The 18,936-nt window shown below is 38.0% G+C and overlaps 2 protein-coding genes and 1 long non-coding RNA gene across 3 annotated transcripts in view; 2 read left to right on the top strand and 1 right to left on the bottom strand.

Moving 5' to 3' along the window:
- The window catches only part of LOC149052305 (uncharacterized), a 65,259-nt gene that overhangs the window by 13,272 nt on the left and 33,051 nt on the right, over window positions 1–18,936 (top strand). The window lies entirely within an intron of this gene.
- LOC149052307 (uncharacterized) overlaps window positions 1–18,936 on the top strand; it is a 104,935-nt gene that overhangs the window by 69,807 nt on the left and 16,192 nt on the right. The window contains exon 11 of the mRNA XM_089192742.1: window positions 12,090–12,161. Coding sequence (XP_089048868.1) covers window positions 12,090–12,161 — 72 coding nt within the window. The remainder of the gene's footprint in view (window positions 1–12,089; window positions 12,162–18,936) is intronic.
- LOC149052308 (uncharacterized) lies at window positions 10,665–11,322 on the bottom strand. Its single transcript, XM_089200505.1, has one exon. The coding sequence runs from the start codon at window positions 11,166–11,168 to the stop codon at window positions 10,665–10,667; it is 504 nt and encodes a 167-aa protein (XP_089056631.1). The 5' UTR covers window positions 11,169–11,322.

Raw genomic sequence — 18,936 nt, 5'->3', positions numbered from 1 at the left:
ATATATTGATGTCTGAGCACTTTGTTGGCTTCCCGCCGTCTAGCGGGACGCGTAATTATGCACATGGTGGTAAAGGGTCCTTTTATACCAGCTACTAGACGCTGACAAAACTTTTTTCTCTTCACCAAAAAATCACATCAAAATTTTTCCTTGCTAAATTTCAAGTGTGCTGCACGTATCAGCACTCACCGGGGGACTCCTATACATAAGAGGGCGGGAGTGGGCGCTGGGAATTGCGAAAACGACCCCTAAAAAATTATAAAAGGTACCTGAGTCATACCCGTGTGGGAGTGGCAGCAATTGGTGTATATCCCTATACCTCTAGAAAGTACCAATTTAAACACAAAAAAATTGAAAAATCCCAAAAATAAAAACCCTTTTCTTGATATGCTCTGGATGCTCAAGTCAGATCATTAAATTCGTCCTAGTAATGCTTATTTCAGGTTTTTTCTTAAGCGAAAAACACCCTAAAAGGTACCAGCTAGGTCTCTGGTAGTCCACTAAAGTTCGAGACACCATATGAACATCTTTATCCATTTCCGATTGCACCTTTAAACAACAACAACAGCACCTTTAAACAACAACAACAACAATTCATTTGCCAACTACGAGCTGTCAATGTCAATTTCACCTCTTAGAATTCACGTCAAGTGGTTAATTAATAATATAAAAAAAACATTCAGGTACTGATCTGTCAAATTGTTACGCTTGACAAAATCTGTCCTTCTTCGAGGCAGGATGGCTGTACTTTTGAAGTTTTGTTTGTCTTGAAATAATTTGATAGGGATTAAAGTAACTGTACGTCTGCATTTGTTAAACAGACTATTCAAGTGCATCCAGAACTCGATGTGTGCGCTTCTAGTGCATTGAGTATTCTTTTGTAACATAGCCAAAGATCTTGCGATGTCTATTGTTCAAGCTTCTTTTTCTTTTCAAAGAGGCATCAGAATTACTTTCATGTCAAATTTGTTGTACACTGCTTGCGTGTCGCCCTTTGTTTTCAAGGTGTCCGACCATGTTTGACTCAAAATGGCACCTCGCTTTGATAAGAATCCTAAGCTAGCGAATAAGTTCCTTAAGGAATTAAGCTCGTATTCCTCGTTGTGTTCTTTTTTGCGAACCGTTATAAGGAACTCGCTGAGAAACTTGTTCAGCGCTTGAGGAGTCATTCGTCTATTCGTCTCGTCTTGCCTTTCAAAACAAGAAATTCATGGAACAGAGCAACATCGTGTTTTTTTTTTTTTGATGTTTTTCGTCTATCATAATGCAAAGTCCATAGTTTTTTCTGTCTTCAAATGGAGCTAAAAGCTAGCGAAGAATGCCCTTAAGGAATTAGACTCGTATTCCTAGTTGTCTTCTTTTTTGCGAACCGTTAGAATGAACTAAACATGTTTAGCGCTTGAGGGGTCATTCGTTCAATAGCCTCGTCTTGCCTTTCAAAACAAGAAATTCATGGAACAGAGCAACATATTGTTTAGTCTTTTTCTTAGTGTTCTCATTTTCTCTCCGTCTATGAACTCTTCTACCGATAAACCTTGGCTCTGAAAACGGTTAGTCTGATTTGAAGCCATCTTTCTTAAAATAAAAATGCGCCTAAGCTCTTAGAAATGTGCAATTTGTCGGTCAAGAGGAGCGGCGAGCAAGCCACACGGTTTTTTTCACTAGTGACAATAATGATAATCGTATGACTAATCAGCTGGCGTCTTTTTCAAAAACTAAACTAAGCAAAACGACAATCACCAACAAAGACTAGTAGGTGATAACGTGTTCCAAATTAATAAACAATTGTGTTCATTTAGTCTCTTCAACACCCGTCTTTAGGTTGACACGAAGCATCAAAAACCTGGGTTTAACTTGAAAGCTGCGGCAAAAAGTATCACGCCATTTCGAAATGAAATCGAAAAGCCAAACGTAACGTTCGGTATTCCTGTCTAATTCCTTGCTTTTAGTTTCTCTAATCAAATATCCACCGCGGGGGGAATTATGATATTAAAAAGTCTCGTTGTCATTGTGATATTGGCTTTCTAAGGGTCGTACTAATACATTACATCCGACAAACCTTGTTGCTTCATGCAATGCACGTATGTAGGGAAGAACGAAATTACGAATTACGCCGATACCGTCACACCGCCGATAAATTGTTGATAAGTTTGTATTTTTAAGCGTAGCGCTGGTGGGTATTATTGCACGTTATTGTTCGCCGAGTAATCACTTTGTAAAATTATTCCGATTTCTTCGAGAAGTTGAAGCGTGAGATTTTTAAGGTGAACTCACGAGAAGATAATTTCGAGCGCTAAAGACCATCTAAACTAAGGGGTCTGGGGGCAGAAAATATTTACATGAAGGGTCTCGGAAATGCCGTTTCCTGCGTTTTCTGCAGGAAAATCTAGGTTAATAAATACCAATGAAAATAGACTTGTTCGTGATCTAGTTTCCCCACCTCTAGTGCTATCAGTAAAGCACAAGTTTACGGCTGGCTGCGGACAGTGTTACATACATTTGTAGACCGGTATCATGCGGCTGTTATCATCTGATTTTCTAGCAAAAGGCATTTGCAGAAACGAGGTCTTTTATGGACTGAATTTTTATTGCCACATCAAAAAATACTATGGGACAATTCATTACCTGACGAGGAAATTCCGCGTGAAATTGCACTTGAAAACCAATATCGGTTTTCAAGTGTAATTTAGCGCGAAATTCCCTCGTCAGGTAATGAATTTTCTTTGAATCGCATAACAGAAGGAAAATAAGAAAAAAAAAACAGATAATCTTGTTTGGTTTTATCATGGGCGCGCCCTAGAAGGTCATTTCAAAGGCAACTGTTGGAACTTTCATTGCGTTAGCGAATAGGAAACAAGGTCAGTCGTACACATTTGAATCTTCGACGACTTTAGTTTTCCCTGTGCTTGTTTTTACATTTGTTTTCAAACTTTTAAACAGGCTTCACACTATATCAAGATGTATTTCACTGAGTTAAAAGCCGTTTATCTTTAAAATCTTTTTTAAAATTTCCGAATCATTTGCTTGAGAAGGAAAATAATTTACACCTTTTACCTCTTTTGGTCGCAAAACTGAAAGAAATAAAGTGTCCAAGCACAAGCGCTGAAAGTTTAACATCGCGATGAAAGGTATTTATTTCTTCTTCTGTATATATGACAATCGACCCTGGCACTTCTTCCGTTGTCGCTACTTTGTCTGGTTTGGTTGAACATTTGCATGCCATTTTCGGGACCGTGTTCACAGGATTTTCCAGCTTTTATGCCTCTATAAGAATTTGTTGTTCATTTCGAAACAGGGAAGAAACTGACTCACTTTCAAAAACGCTTCTTTTTGTTTTTGGCTCTTCAAAAGTTGACAATCGTTTTTAAAAAAAACCCTTAAAATGACACTATAGAAAATTTTTTAACAATTTGACGATATGTGTTATGTTTACGCAGATGCAAAACAATACCACTTAGCCTCGTTTTCAACTCGCAATTCCACGCTAAATACTTCGCTTCGTTGACCAATCAGACTGCGATATTTTTTTCAATTATGCGATTCTGAGACTGATCAGTGTAGCTTTAAAGTCATTCGACCCGACTCGCTTTGTGTGCTGAGGAATTTTGCCTGCTACAGTTCGCGAGACACTGAAAAATTTGAACACAGTTAATGTCACTCCATTCATGACCAATTGTGTAACCAAATTCGATAGGTATCCAATTTGATGATAACCAAGCTGTTTTATTAGCCTGAGAATAAACTTTCATTTTCTCGCTCATGAAAGTATCTTTAACGCCTCGGTGGAAGTTAAGTCGGAACTGGTCTTAAAAGTCGATGATAAACGGTTATGAACAATATCTTAATAAAGCTGCATTAACACCTGGACTAGAAAAAAATTTCTTTGAAACGTCTATTGGCTTCGGAAAATACGTTCGCTAAATAGATTATCAAAGAAAAATGTGTAAGGAAATTTAGTAAAGGAATCATTGTAGTATTGAATGTTCACCTTCGATTTCCCCCTCATTCTTAACCAGTCTAGCTATCAAGTAAAGAATATTCTATTCAGCTCAGTGTTCAGATATGTGTTTTCCTCTGATCTCTCTCCTTTGCACAAAGGGAAGAAGAAAAAAGAAAAAAATAAGAACAAAACAAGAACAAAAAACAATCAGCTTTGTGACACATGTAGCCTGGTCAAAAAGTGAGAGCCAATTTTGAATGAGCAAGTCAAAACACTTGAAGTGCAACAACTGAAATTGAGAATTTAAAAATGTGTCACGCACACTTAATTTCTCTTCAAGAGTCTAAGAAAAAAAAATTGCGGTATACCCTAAATTTACAAATGTTAATCTGAAAAAATTATTGAGAGGCCAGGAGGGAGTACCAATATAATTGACCAGTTATTCCTAAATAAATACCCAACATTCGAGCGTCTCTGAATCATCTCACCTCAAGCTCAGTGGAGTAACAAAATACCACAAACACCTCAATATATCACGGTGGTGGATGACTCACTAGCTCCTGTGGATTTGAAAAGTTCTTTTTTATAGAGATATCCTTTTCCCTATAACCGTAATTGAATTTAACTACTGCTGGTTATATTTCTAATAAAGTAGAAACATACAGGAATACGGGCAATATGAGACCTGTGAGGAAACTTCGTTTCTTGAAAAATGATATTCCATGCGGGAATATGTCTAAACAGAACAAGAAACTTCCTAAATCATAGTCGCGCTCGATGAGGTATATTTGAACTAAACCAACTGAACCCAGAAATTTGTTAGCGATCATAAAATAACAATTCTGATAATAATTTGTGAGAGGAAACAAAACCAGGCAAAGGGAAAAAGTTTTTCTCACAGCTGATATCCATTATTTTTGAGCGCTCAAACTAGTGTTGCTTCCATTGTGTCCTTTTTCCAAGCCTTTTGGGGGAAAACATTTTTAAAATCTGTGAGGGGTGGCAGGAATATTGAGTGGATGAGAAGAGTGTACAACATTGGACCAAAGAAATTGTTTCTTTTTAACTTATTTTGTTTACTCGCGCTACACTATTTTTCTTTCACAAAATTAATTTAAGCTGTCTCAGCTTGAATTAAAATTGCCTTGAAGTCGTCGTTAAATTTACAAAAGTGTTTAGAACACTTAAACTTGGCAAAAATTATCAAGTGAAAGTTGAAATCGCGGACAGCAAAAAGAATTGTTATAGATCTTGAGTACGCATTTACATGTGAAGGGTTTTTTTACTTATCATGTACATAGGATTCTTAGAAACATGTAAAGGAAAATGCTTTTAGTTTGTCGGTACAATTTTCTTGAACCAAGAACATAGCAAGTTTTTCCCTTCTTGGCGAGTAGTTTGAGGAGCTCTAGTCGAGGCTTTCTAAAGGTATTTGACTTTAAAACACCTAAAACGGAGCAATCTTGTCGTAAAACTGAATTTAAAATTAAGTGATCCCGAGTTATAAACCTCAGCGCTCGGTCACGTTTAACGCAGGTCTCAGAGTACGTATCCATGGATGTTGACACTTAATTAGAAATTGCAAGAGCACGAATGCCGGTCACGACTCTTAAATAACTATATGACCTGCAGTTGAAAGTTTACTGATTTATCGATGTATTCCATCCAAACTGGCGTAAAAACAGGAGTCTAACTACTAGAAGGCATCAAAATGGTTGCAGGTGTCAAAGAAAAGCTGGATATATGGCGATACAGCAGGGCTTACTCTAAAGTTTTAATAATTTTTTTCCTTTATAATCTTTTAAGTATATTATATCATGCAACGATTTTATGTTGTGTGTTGCTATTTACTCCGTAGATAGCGATAATTTTTCGATACTCTGCAGCGCGAAGGCCAGATAGTTGTCTTTTAGTTTATCGGAATATATTCGATCCATATAAGTTCTACCGAAGACTTATAGACACTTTATAAGCGCGGGATTTCCACTACTCTTTTACCTTCCACGGGTGGCTGAGTGTCATTCTTGGTCTAGTTTGTTCGACTAAGGGCTGGTCTTTGGGTAGAGATTTGACTCGCGTCCAGGCCTACCGTGTTGTAACTGTCTCCAGGTTTCACAAAAACCTCTTACCGCGGTTTCGCAGGGCTTTAAAAAAAGGCTGGTCATTTAAAATTCTCTCTGGAGAGTTACAGAGGAGAGCCTAAACACCCGTAAGAAGCTTCTGTCTCACAGAGAACTTGGGCCACATGTACCTGAATTTCACTCGGCGAGTGTAGTCGTCAATTGTACTCTGCATCACAGTTTTCGTTCTTACATCATTGATAGCTTTTTTACCAGATTGACTATCCTTGCCAGTATTTCTCAGAGAAAAAAAAGAAAGGAAGCTTAAATGCGTATTTCCTACATTACATTATCAGTGAAAAGCACAGTGTAAAGAAGGAAATGCTGGGATCGTTTTCCTTCACACCATCTCTTTTTTTTTGTCTAGTCTCTTTACTAAGTCAGCAACACTGGTTAATTTCACAATTCACAAGTCTTTCGGTGATAAGTATCCATAAGAACAGGGAAATGCCGCAAGATGCATCTTTAAAAGAAAGCAATTTCCTGAAAAACTAGAAAATAACGTGACGTTGCACAGCATAATTGTGCACCGTGCATCAATTCAACGCGGAGTCAGGTCAAACGAAGAGAGCTGAAATCTATATTTTACCCGTTGCTCTATGTGGTAATAAATGTCAGAAAGATTATGGAAGAGTAATATTTTTAACGAATCAATCTTTCCTGAATATTTTATGTAGCTAAGAGGAACATGAAGCCTTAGTTACAACATTAGTTTTCGAAATTCAATAAAGCCGTCTTGAGATATAGATATCGTTCGCTTTAACCATCAGAATCAAGCAACAAAGGTATTTCCAGATCGAACTGCTGTTGCGTTGATATAGATGTTACGACCATTTAACGTGGAGGGGAACTTTTCATCGAGGACACCACGCTCGGCGAAAGGCATCAAGAATCTAACACTATCTTTTTCACTCTTGTTTCTTTAATGACTCGGTTCTCCAGTAGACGATATAGTACACAAATGTTATTTTAGTTAATTTATTCCTGCAACGATTACAATGTTTTCGAGTGCAAATCCCGAACGGTGTTTATTTGTCGAGACAACTCTATTGATGGAATGGAAATATAATGCCGAAACTAATCATAATTCTTCTTGTCTTAAAACGGTGAGTGTAGCGAAAAAAACCTGAGGAAATTGGAAGTTTGAGAAGTTTATCAGAGCGCTCCTTCAGCGTTTTCCACTGCGTCAGTAAATACCTTTTACCAATTATGAAAACTATTGAATTTAACTACCGCTGATTATATTTGTAATAAAGTAGACATAGGAAAACAAACAACGTAAGACCTGTGAAGAAACCTAATTTTTTTAAAAACTATAATCCATGCGGGAATATAAATAAAATAGAACACGATACATCCAGACATTTTTAACAAAAATACCTCGCTATTGGACCTGTGAGTTTATACCCTGCTATATTTCTTCAAAAGGCGCCCTAAATCCAAATCTACAGAACATATAAGTAATGTTTTAAGCATCGCTTTATTGACACTAACGTCTGTTTGCAGGCATTTTGTGTGTTTCCTGACCATCCTTAAATTAATGCAACATACTAAACGCCGCCTTTAAATGATTTCTTATCAGGTGGTTGGACAACAATCAGTTGAAGGGATTACCACAAGACATTTTTAGCAAAAACACCTTGCTTTCGGACTTGTAAGTTTATACCCTGCTTTATTTATGTAAAAGCAACCGAGCAAAAGTAATGTTTTATCTTCAAATAACCGAAATGTCGTCTTTCCTCTAAAGCTGATGGACAGTACCCTCGTTCCTACCTCTCCCCATGTGCCACTCCTCGTCTCATGAAATGTTAATTTTTCTTCATAAAATGAGCAGCCCCAGCAGTAGATCTTTTTAGCTGTGTGATCACGTAGTTTGTGATGGGTAAACAAGGATTTCAAATGGCTGCCTAAGTACGTACAGCAGACGACATTCTATGGACGAAATTCCTTCTTCTCTCGCCGAAATTATTATATTCACGAAGAAATAACCACTCCAATGACTGCGCTAATATAGAAATGGGCAACAATTGACGTGAAGTCCTTTTTAAAACAAAAGTTGAGATTATTAAAAACAAACTAACAAGCATACGATCTTTAAAGTTTAAAAGAATGCATGAGGCCGACTCAAAAAAGGCAAATATATTACACAAAGCAGGTTTCGCGGATTTTGTGACTTAAGCTTAGAATGAACCAATATTTTGCCGATCATTGTAAAGTTGGTTTTGTTTCACGTAAATGTATTCTATAATCTGATTACCTGACCGGCAACCGATCAAAGTTCTCAAACCACTGAATGATTGGAATTGGAAATTTCTCTGATAATTTAACAAATTGAGAGAGCCTACACAATCCTAATTATCATATGTCGATGAGGAACTGCAAAGTGATCCCGGAGTGATTCACAAATCCCATGTCTAGCGTTCGGTGATGCTTAACGCTGGTCACAGACTATGGAGCCATGGATGTTGACACATAAAATTGAGGTCGACTGCCGGTCACGGTTCCCAAATAACTAAATGACTTGCAGTTGGAAATTTACCGAAAATTTAAGGAAACCGAGATAGCCTATACATCCCAAACTATTGTAAGCTGATGAGAAGCTTCTGAGCGATCTCGAGGATATTTATAAATCTCATTTCTTATTTCTTTGTTCGGTTTCCGCTGACTCAGATGCATGCACGTACTTAAAAATTCCGTAGTACTACGCGGGATGTTTTGTATCCGTTTTAATAGCAAAAAAATGAAAAGCAAAAAAGAAAAGAAAAGAATAAAAATTACATCGAAAAATACTGGTAGGGGTACCAATTGTTCGAGTTTAAGTCTGTCGTCCCCCTAGGGGACCGAGGGGGTGGGGTTTTTTTGACTCAATTGGTGACATGACATTACTAATTAGGCCACCAAATTTTTTTAATATGGCAGAAAACAATAAAACTAACATTTTTAGAAAGAGGAGATTTTGCACTTTCATTTGGTGCAATGAACTAATACATGTGTCTTACAGAAAAAATATGAAAAATCCAGAAAGGTAATAAAACAGATTTTTTTCCCCAACCGTCTTCAAATTAGAGAACAGAACTGAAGTGAAAACTTTGTCAACACAATAACTGTACACAATATCAAGTTCTATATACACAGAATACTTTTCCTAGCACAAAATAAAACACTACTGTTCTTCTTTTAACCATATTTAGTTGCAAACTTGATGTCAGTCAGTAGTCTCAAAATCATTTTAGTGTTCACTTGAATCAACCTTAAACCTCGATAAGTAAATTAATGTTTTGATTAAAGGAAACATAAAATCATCTTGATCTCCTTTGAAGTGGTCTGCCTGGACCATTTCTTGGTCTGCCATGACTGTCTTTGAGTCTCTTGGGACCATTTCTACTGGGGTCATCAAAAAGATAACTTTGCAGTGTGTGGTAGCGCTCAAAGCAAGGTGCTGGACACATACGCACTTGGCAAACCGAGGACTCATACACTGTTTCCACTCGTTGAATATGTATTTTACAGTTTCTGTGAGTATCAGTTGCCACAGGATGGTGAAACTGCTGGCGGTCAAAGCGGACATCCTGTACTGCTACATTGCCTCCAGAAAAGTTGTTCCGTCGAAAAGAATTTCCTCCTATCAGTTCCCGCACAAGATTCTCTTTGAATTTGACAAGGGTGACTCTAGGATGGCCAGCTCTTCTATACATGATGTGGGCATTCAACACAGCAACTTCAAGCATATGAAAGAAAATTTTGTAATACCAAATATTTCCTTTCATAAGCCTGCAGCAAGTTGCTATGCGTTGATCACCCAAATCAACTCCTCCCATATGGGAGTTGTACAGGTTAATCAACTGTGGCTGTGCAATGTTCTGCCTTTGCCATTGTCCTCGTGTTTTCACCCTTCTCTCTATCTGTCCAATTCCCAAACCCTCAGGGAGAGTTGAGAGTAAATGTACCAGCTTTCGGTCCTTCCATGTCACACAGATGAGGTTGCCACTTTGACGGAAAAGCGAGTTTCCCCTGACAAGGCTTTTGACCTGCTCGCATTGCTGGTCAACAATGTCCTGAGGTAGGTACTTTCTATTTCCCCTCACTGTTCCACAGGCTCTAATTCCCTTTTTTTCCAGTTCTAGAAAGAGAGGTACACTGGTATACCAGTTGTCAACAAACAATTTGTAACCTTTGTTGAAATAAGGCTCTGTTAGCTTTAGAACAACTCGCTTAGCCAAATCCTTGCTTGCTACTGGACCCTCTTTTCCAGTGTAAATAGAAGTACCAAGTACATAGCCAGATGCTGAATCTGCTATCACAAAACCTTTGATCCCAAATCTGCTTCTCTTCAAAGGCAAAAATTCTCTGAAGTGAACACGGCCCTTGGATTTGATCAGTGTCTCATCAAGAGATAAATTCTGAGAAGGTGCATATACAGCTGTAAATCTGGGCACAAGAGCATCTAAAAATGGTCTAATTTTCCACAGTTTATCCCTGTTGGGATCTGTCTGGTCTGGGGCATTGCAATTATTTACAAAGTAGAGATATCTCAGAATGTGAAGGTAGCGGTCTCTTGACATGGTGCTAGAAAACAGTGGAGTTTTGGTGACCGAATCAGTTGACTAGTAAGCTTTCAAATTGCTTTTTTTGACAAGACCCATTGCCAATGTGAGCCCAAGCCAAGCCTTTAGCTCTCGAAGGGTAAAATCGTGGAGATCACCCAGGGAATTGTCCTCAAGCTGCCGTTTTTGATGCTCAAACCGTTTGGTGTCGCGAATAATCAGCTGATAAACATCGTCAGTAAACAGAAGTTGGAAGTAATCTAAACAATTACTGTTATTGTCCATTTCTACCCTCAAACCAACCTCTTCGCGAAAATGTATGCCTTCTGGGGGTTGTATAGTAGATGTCCATCTCATATTGGAGTAGTTTTGCTCCTCGTCATCGCTGTTTTCAATTTCTCCATCACTTTCCTCTTCCTCTTCATCGCTATTTTCCTCTTCATCGCTGCTATCGACATCGGAAGGCGCTTCATGGTCAGAATCCACGTGGGCGATTCGCAGAAATGCTACAGGCAAGTCATCTTCGTCCACAAAAGTTAATCCCATCGATTCTGCAGCCGCCATTTCGATCTTTTTCGCAAACAGATGTCTTACTAATGTTTTGGCGACGCCATATTTAAATGGCAGACGCGATATCGGCAACAACTAGAGTAAAAAATTCCGGAAAATTCGTATTTCGATGTTTCGAAGAGCTCTTTTCGCTGAAAATGAGCCTCATTTTGTTATCCAGCGGTTTAATGCATAAATAGCCTCAGTTCCCCACGGGCTCGCTTTAAATAGCAACAAAAATAGGGTGATGTAATTTTCTACGGCTGTGGCCGTAGTTCGTCCCCCAGGGGTTAAAAATCCTTCATAGCTAACAACTATTCAGCGAGGTGGAGGTAGCTCGCGGTAGATATTTACCAAGCTGCAAAACGGCGAATTAAATATCCACCACTAGCCACCGATACTGATGTGAGTAGTTCTTTTGGTGTATACTAAAACAGTGAGATAAAACAGCAAAAATTGATTTTTTTACCTTATTTATAACTGCAACTATTATAATGCTTTCGGGTGCAAAGGCATGACAGGACGGAAAACGCGTGCAACTGTAAGTACCTCCCGTCGTCCAATACAAAGCCTTAGAAAACTTTTCTAAGGCTTCGTATGGGACAACGGGAGGTACTTACAGTGCACGCATTATCCGTCCTGTCATGTGCATAACCTTAGATATAGATATATAAAAAAAAGTCGTTTGAATCAAATCGCTCAAAAAAATAGCATACAATGAACGTGAAAGAAGCATCACACAAACTTCCTCTTTATTCCGTTGTGAAAGATCCATGTCCGGATATAATGTAATATTAATCACCTGTATATTTTAGGCCCTTATATCAGAGTATGAGAAAAGAAGTTACAAGTTTTTTCGAGCCTATCATTCTCTGAACTTTGTTGTCGTATACCTTACAATTAAAACTAAAAATTAATTCAACTTATTTTTGATAGGCAGTTGAACAACAACCAGCTGAGGAATTTACCATCGGGAGTTTTCAGTAACAATACCAAGCTGGAAAAACTGTAAGTTTGGAGTCTTTCTTAATATTGGTGTAAGGGGAACGCATGGAATCCAACCAGGAAAGTAGGCATTTTGATGCGTGGGTGCTGTCGCATCTTATGGGTTACATCCTAATAAAGCGGCATTAACACTTGGACTTAGAAATGTCCTTTGAGACAAGCATTGGTTTCGAAAAATTCGTTCCGTGATCGATATCCACAAAGAAAAAGAAATTGTAAACAGGGGCTTGAGTAACAAGTAGCTGAACGACTTATCACGAGACACTTTCAGCAACAATACTCACCTGGCTTGGCTGTAAGCTAAGATTAACAAATTATGTTGTGTGCATTTCAATTTAAAAGGGCAGTGATTTCATGATATGTCGATAATAAATATTAGTATTCGTCATTAGCCGTTTTGAAAACCAAGGGTATTCAACGCGGTAACAACTCTCACCCGGGGTGGCTGTAAGCTAAATTCGTTTCCTCTTTCCATTGATTAATTAACAGCTTCATAAATTCGCATTTTAAACTGTGCCTATTCAACACATATATAGCAACATCTTAATTAGGGCTTGGGTTATAACCGACGAAGAGACTGGCCACAGAAAGTTTGCAGGAGCAATAACCAACTTTGACTGTTAACCAAGACCCTTTTCCTTAATCTACTGGGCGAGGTTGTTCAAAGCAGGGTTAAGATAAGCCATGATTAGTTTGAAACTGATTTCAGATCTGAAAGCTTTACAAAAAAATTCAATCGAATTCTTTTTGTCAAGAATGTGATGACTGGATACTCTAAAAGCGATATAGAAAATTATCCCAAAAAGGCTTTAGAATGAAGGAATAAAGATATCCGGGTTAAAATGTAATCATAAGTTAGCGCTAATGGGGCTTCAAACAACTGGGAAAATGCATTTAGTGTTCCGGTGCAATTTTCTTGAGCAAGAACATATCAAGTTTTTCCTGAGCTTGGCGAGTGGCTTGGGGAGCTTTAGTAGAGAGTTTCTGAAGGTCTTTCACTTTAAAATGCCTAAAACAGAACAATCGGTGACACTGATATTGTTAGAAAAGTTAAATTTTTGTGGTTGTTTTTGGCGTTCAAAGTGTTCTCCTCGTTTCTTTCAAACCAAAAGCTTTCAGCAAATTAAACTTTAGGAATTCGCCAGTAGTAGCACCATTTGACAGCAGGACGGGAAGATATTTCAGATTTATTTGATTTTACATGGAAATTACAGTAGATTTTTGATTAATCAGAGCGCGCGTTGTATCTAAGTTATGTTATGACATGGCGCATTGGGCACTCTGACACTGCTACCAATACTTTATTTGTGAAGGTGACAAAGGTGACAAAGTCAAGAAGACGCAAAAACTAAACTAAGCAAACCGACAATCACCAACACAGACTAGTAGGTGATAACGTGTTCCAAATTAATAAACAATTGTGTTCATTTAGTCTCTTCAACACCTGTCTTTAGGTTGACACGAAGCATCAAAAACCTAGGTTTAACTTGAAAGCTGTGGCAAAAGGTATCACGCCATTTCGAAATGAAATCGAAAAGCCAAACGTAACGTTCGGTATTCCTGTCTAATTCCTTGCTTTTAGTTTATCTAATCAAATATCCACCGCGGGGGGAATTATGATATTAAAAAGTCTCGTTGTCATTGTGATATTGGCTTTCTAAGGGTCGACTAATACATTACTTCCGACAAACCTTGTTGCTTCATGCAATGCACGTATGTAGGGAAGAACGAAATTACGAATTACGCCGATACCGTCACACCGCCGAAAAATTGTTGATAAGTTTGTATTTTTAAGCGTAGCGCTGGTGGGTATTATTGCACGTTATTGTTCGCCGAGTAATCACTTTGTAAAATGATTCCGATTTCTTCGAGAAGTTGAAGCGTGAGATTTTTAAGGTGAACGCACGAGAAGATAATTTCGAGCGCTAAAGACCATCTAAACTAAGGGGTCTGGGGGCAGAAAATGTTTACATGAAGGGTCTCGGAAATGCCATTTCCTGCGTTTTCTGCAGGAAAATCTAGGTTAATAAATACGAATGAAAATGGACTTGTTCGTGATCTAGTTTCCCCACCTATAGTGCTATCAGTAAAGCACAAGTTTACGGCTGGCTGCGGACAGTGTTACATACATTTGTAGACTGGTATCATGCGGCTGTTATCATCTGATTTTCTAGCAAAAGGCATTTGCAGAAACGAGGTCTTTTAGTTATGGGCTGAATTTTTATTGCCACATCAAAAAATACTATAGGACAATTCATTACCTGACGAGGAAATTCCGCGTGAAATTGCACTTGAAAACCGATATCGGTTTTCAAGTGTAATTTAGCGCGAAATTCCCTCGTCAAGTAATGAATTTTCTTTGAATCGCATGATAGAAGGAAAATAAGAAAAAAAACCGTTATAATCTTGTTTGTTTCGTTTATCCTGGGCGCGCGCCCCAGAAAGCCATTTCAAAGTCAACTGTTGGAACTTTCATAGCGTTAGCGAATAGGAAACAAGGTCAGTCGTACACATTTGAATCTTCGACGATTTTAGTTTTCCCTGTGCTTGTTTTTACATTTGTTTTCAAACTTTTAAACAGGCTTCACACTATATCAAGGATAATAGATGTATTTCGCTGAGTTTAAAGCCGTTTATCTTTAAAATCTTTTTTCAAATTTCCGAATCATTTGCTTGAGAAGGTAAAATAATTTACACCTTTTACCTCTTTTGGTGGCAAAACTGAAAGAAATAAAGTGTCCAAGCACAAGCACTGAAAGTTTAACATCGCGTTGAAAGGTATTTATTTCTTCTTCTGTATATATGACAATCGACCCTGGCACTTCTTCCGTTGTTGCTACTTTGTCTTTGGTTGAACATTTGCATGCCATTTTCTGGACCGTGTTCACAGGATTTTCCAGCTTTTATGCTTCTCTAAGAATTTGTTGTTCATTTCGAAACAGGGAAGAACCTCTGACTCACTTTCAAAAACGCTTCTTTTTGTTTTTGGCTCTTCAAAAGTTGACAATGGTTTTTTAAAAAAACCTTTAAATGACATTGTGGAAAACTTTGACGATATGTGTTATGTTGACGCAGATGCAAAACAATACCACTTAGCCTCGTTTTCAACTCGCAATTCCACGCTAAATACTTCGCTTCGTTGACCAATCAGAATGCGATATTTTATTCAATTATGCGATTCTGAGACTAATCAATGGAGCTTTAAAGTCATTTGACCCGACTCGCTTTGTGTGCTGAGGAATTTTGCCTGCTACAGTTCACGAGACACTGACAAATTTGAACACAGTTAATGTCACTTCATTCATGACCAATTGTGTAACCAAATTCGATAGGTATCTAATTCGATGACAGCGAAGCTGTTTTATTAGCCTGAGAATAAACTTACATTTTCGCGCTCATGAAAGTATCTTTAACGCCTCGGTGGAAGTTAAATAGGAACTGGTCTTAAAACTGGATGATAAACGGTTATGAACAATATCTTAATAAATCTGCATTAACACCTGGACTAGAAAAAAATTTCTTTGAAACGTCTATTGGCTTAGGAAAATTCGTTCGCTAATTAGATTATCAAAGAAAAATGTGTAAGAAAATTTAGTAAAGGAATCATTGTAGTATTGAATGTTCACCTTCGATTTCCCCCTCATTCTTAACCAGTCTAGTTATCAAGTAAAGAATATTCTATGCAGTTTAGTGTTCAGATATATGTTTTCCTCTGATCACTCTCCTTTGCACAAAGGGATGAAAAAAGAAAAAAAATAAGAACAAAAAAAGAACAAAAAACAATCAGCTTTGTGACACATGTATCCTGGTCAAAAAGTGAGAGCCAATTTTGAATGAGCAAGTCAAAACACTTGAAGTGCAACAACTGAAATTGAGAATTTAAAAATGTGTTACGCACTCTTAATTTCTCTTCAAGAGTCTATGAAAAAATATTGCGGTATACCCTAAATTTACAAATGTTAATCTGAAAAAAATTATTGAGAGGCCAGGAGTACCAATCCAATTGACTTGTTATTCCTAAATAAATACCCAACATTCGAGCGTCTCTGAATCATCTTACCTCAAGCCCAATGGAGTAACAAATACCATTGGTAAACACCTCAACATATCACGGTGGTAGATGACTCACCAGTTCCTGTGGATTTGAAAAGTTTTTATAGAGATATCGAGATCCCTATAACCGTAATTGAATTTAACTACTGCTGGTTATATTTCTAATATAGTGGATATAGGAATACGGGCAATATGAGACCTGTGAGGAAACTTCGTTTCTTGAAAAATGATATTCCATACGGGAATATGTCTAAACAGAACAAGAAACTTCCTAAATCATAGTCGCGCTCGATGAGGTATATTTGAACTAAACCAACTGAACCCAGAAATTTGTTAGCGATCATAAAAAAACAATTCTGATAATAATTTGTGAGAGAAAACAAAACCAGGCAAAGGGAAAAAGTTTTTCTCACTGCTGATATCCATTATTTTTGAGCGCTCAAACTAGGGTTGCTTCCATTGTGTCCTTTTTCCAAGCCTTTTGGGGGAAAATATTTTTAAAATCTGTGAGGGGTGGCAGGAATATTGAGTGGATGAGAAGAGTGTACAACATTGGACCAAAGAAATTGTTTCTTTTTAACTTATTTTGTTTACTCGCGCTACACTATTTTCCTTTCACAAAATTTATTGCCTTGAAGTCGTCGTTAAATTTACAAAAGTGTTTAAAATACTTAAACTTGGAAAAGATTATCAAGTGAAAGTTGAAATCGCGGACAGCAAAAATAATCGTTATAGATCATGAGTACGCATTTACATGTGAAGGGGTTTTTTTTTACTTATCACGTACATAGGATTCTCAGAAATATGTAAAGGAAAATGCATTTAGTTTGTCGGTATGATTTTCTTGAACCAAGAACATAGCAAGTTTTTCCCTTTTTGGCGAGTAGTTTGAGGAGCTCTAGTCGAGGCTTTCTAAAGGTATTTAACTTTAAAACACCTAAAACGGAGCAATCTTGTCGTAAGTGATCCCGAGTTATACACCGCAGCGCTCGGTCACGTTTAACGCAGGTTTCAGAGTACGGATTCATGGATGTTGACACTTAATTAGAAATTGCAAGAGCACGAAAGCCGGTCACGATTCTTAAATAACTATATGACCTGCTGTTGGAAGTTTACTGATTTATCGATGTATCTCATCCAAACTGGCGTAAAAACAGGAGTCTAACTACTTGAAGGCATCAAAATGGTTGCAGATGTCAAAGAAAAGCTAGATATATGGCGATACAGCAGGGCTTACTCTAAAGTTTTAATAATTTTTTTCCTTTATAATCTTTTAAGTATATTATATCATGCAACGATTTTATGTTGTGTGTTGATATTTACTCCGTAGATAGCGATAGTTTTTCAATACTCTGCAGCGCGAAGGCCAGATAGTTGTCTTCAAGTTTATCGAAATATATTCGATCCATACAAGTTCTACCGAAGACTTATAGACGCTTTTTAAGCGCGGGATTTCCACTACTCTTTTTCTTTCCACGGGTGGCTGAATGTCATTCTTGGTCTAGTATGTTCGACTAGGGGCTGGTCTTTGGGTAGAGATTTGACTCGCGTCCAGGCCTACCGTGTTGTAACTGTCTCCGGCCGGGGTTTCACAAGAACTTCGTACCGCGGGTTCGCAGGACTTTAAAAAAGGCTGGTCATTTAAAATTCTCTCTGGAGAGTTGCAAAGGAGAGCCTAGACACCCGTAAGAAGCTTCTGTCTCATAGAGAGCTTGGGCCACGTGTACCTGAGTTTCACTCGGCGAGTGTAGTCGTCAATTGTACTCTGCATCACAGTTTTCGTTCTTACATCATTGATAGCTTTTTTACCAGATTGACTATCCTTGCCAGTATTTCTCAGAGAAAAAAAGAGAACGGAAGCTTAAATGCGTATTTTCTACATTACATTATCAATGAAAAGCACAGTGTAAAGAAGGAAATGCTGAGATCGTTTTCCTTCACACCATCTCTTTTTTCTTGTCTAGTCTCTTTACTAAGTCAACTACACTCGGTGATAAGTATCCATAAGAACAGAGACATATCAAACTCTTTCCCCAGCGCGACGAACATTTGTTTTTTCTCGGTTCCAGGTGTACGCGACCACTAACCCTACATAATGCGCATGCTCTCCGTTGCGAATTTTCAAAATGGCGGACAGACCAAAGAGGGAAATATAAAAAGCAAAGCGATTTTGCAATAAATACTTAACGTAGAAAGGCGAATCCACGCTAGAAAGATACAAAATTGTATAATATTGAGATCAGGGAGGTTGACAAAATCAACAAGAGAGGTTGAAAATTCATTACGTTGGCTATAGCACATGCTTCGATGAATTGACACCCTTCAGGGCCGATAGAGGATCTGGATATTTTCCGTTCGTTCGCAGCGAAAAGCTGTTCATTCCCTCGGAAAACTCTCTAAAGGATAGAAAATCGTTCCATGGCCAACTTACTCGTGAAATAAAGAAAAAAATTTGGTCTGGACGGCGAGAGGACCCTGATATAAACATAGACCTTAATGTTGACCAAGTGTTTTCATGGAAGGTCTTGGGCATGTTTTGCCCGGCGTTCTTCAAAGAGGGAAGATGGTTTACTTATTGGAGTCAAATAGGGTGCTTGATTCATATCTGGGGCTGAAGTAGGATGAAAGAATTTTAAATGTAGCTGAAGATTTTGCCTGTGTAATTCCAGGAACTATTAAGTACTGGTTGGGACAAAGAAGTCCAATCATTGAATACAAGCTCATC

This window comes from Pocillopora damicornis, chromosome 1, assembly GCF_964200805.1.
Source record: "Pocillopora damicornis chromosome 1, jaPocDami1.2, whole genome shotgun sequence".
NCBI lineage: Eukaryota > Metazoa > Cnidaria > Anthozoa > Scleractinia > Pocilloporidae > Pocillopora > Pocillopora damicornis.
The sequence above is the reverse complement of the archived record's forward strand: the minus strand, read 5'-3'. Positions and strand labels throughout refer to the sequence as shown.

What these genes read in the sequence shown, in the direction of transcription:
- LOC149052308 (XM_089200505.1), bottom strand. Translation starts at nt 11,168, where the DNA reads ATGGCGGCTGCAGAATCGATGGGATTAACTTTTGTGGACGAAGATGAC.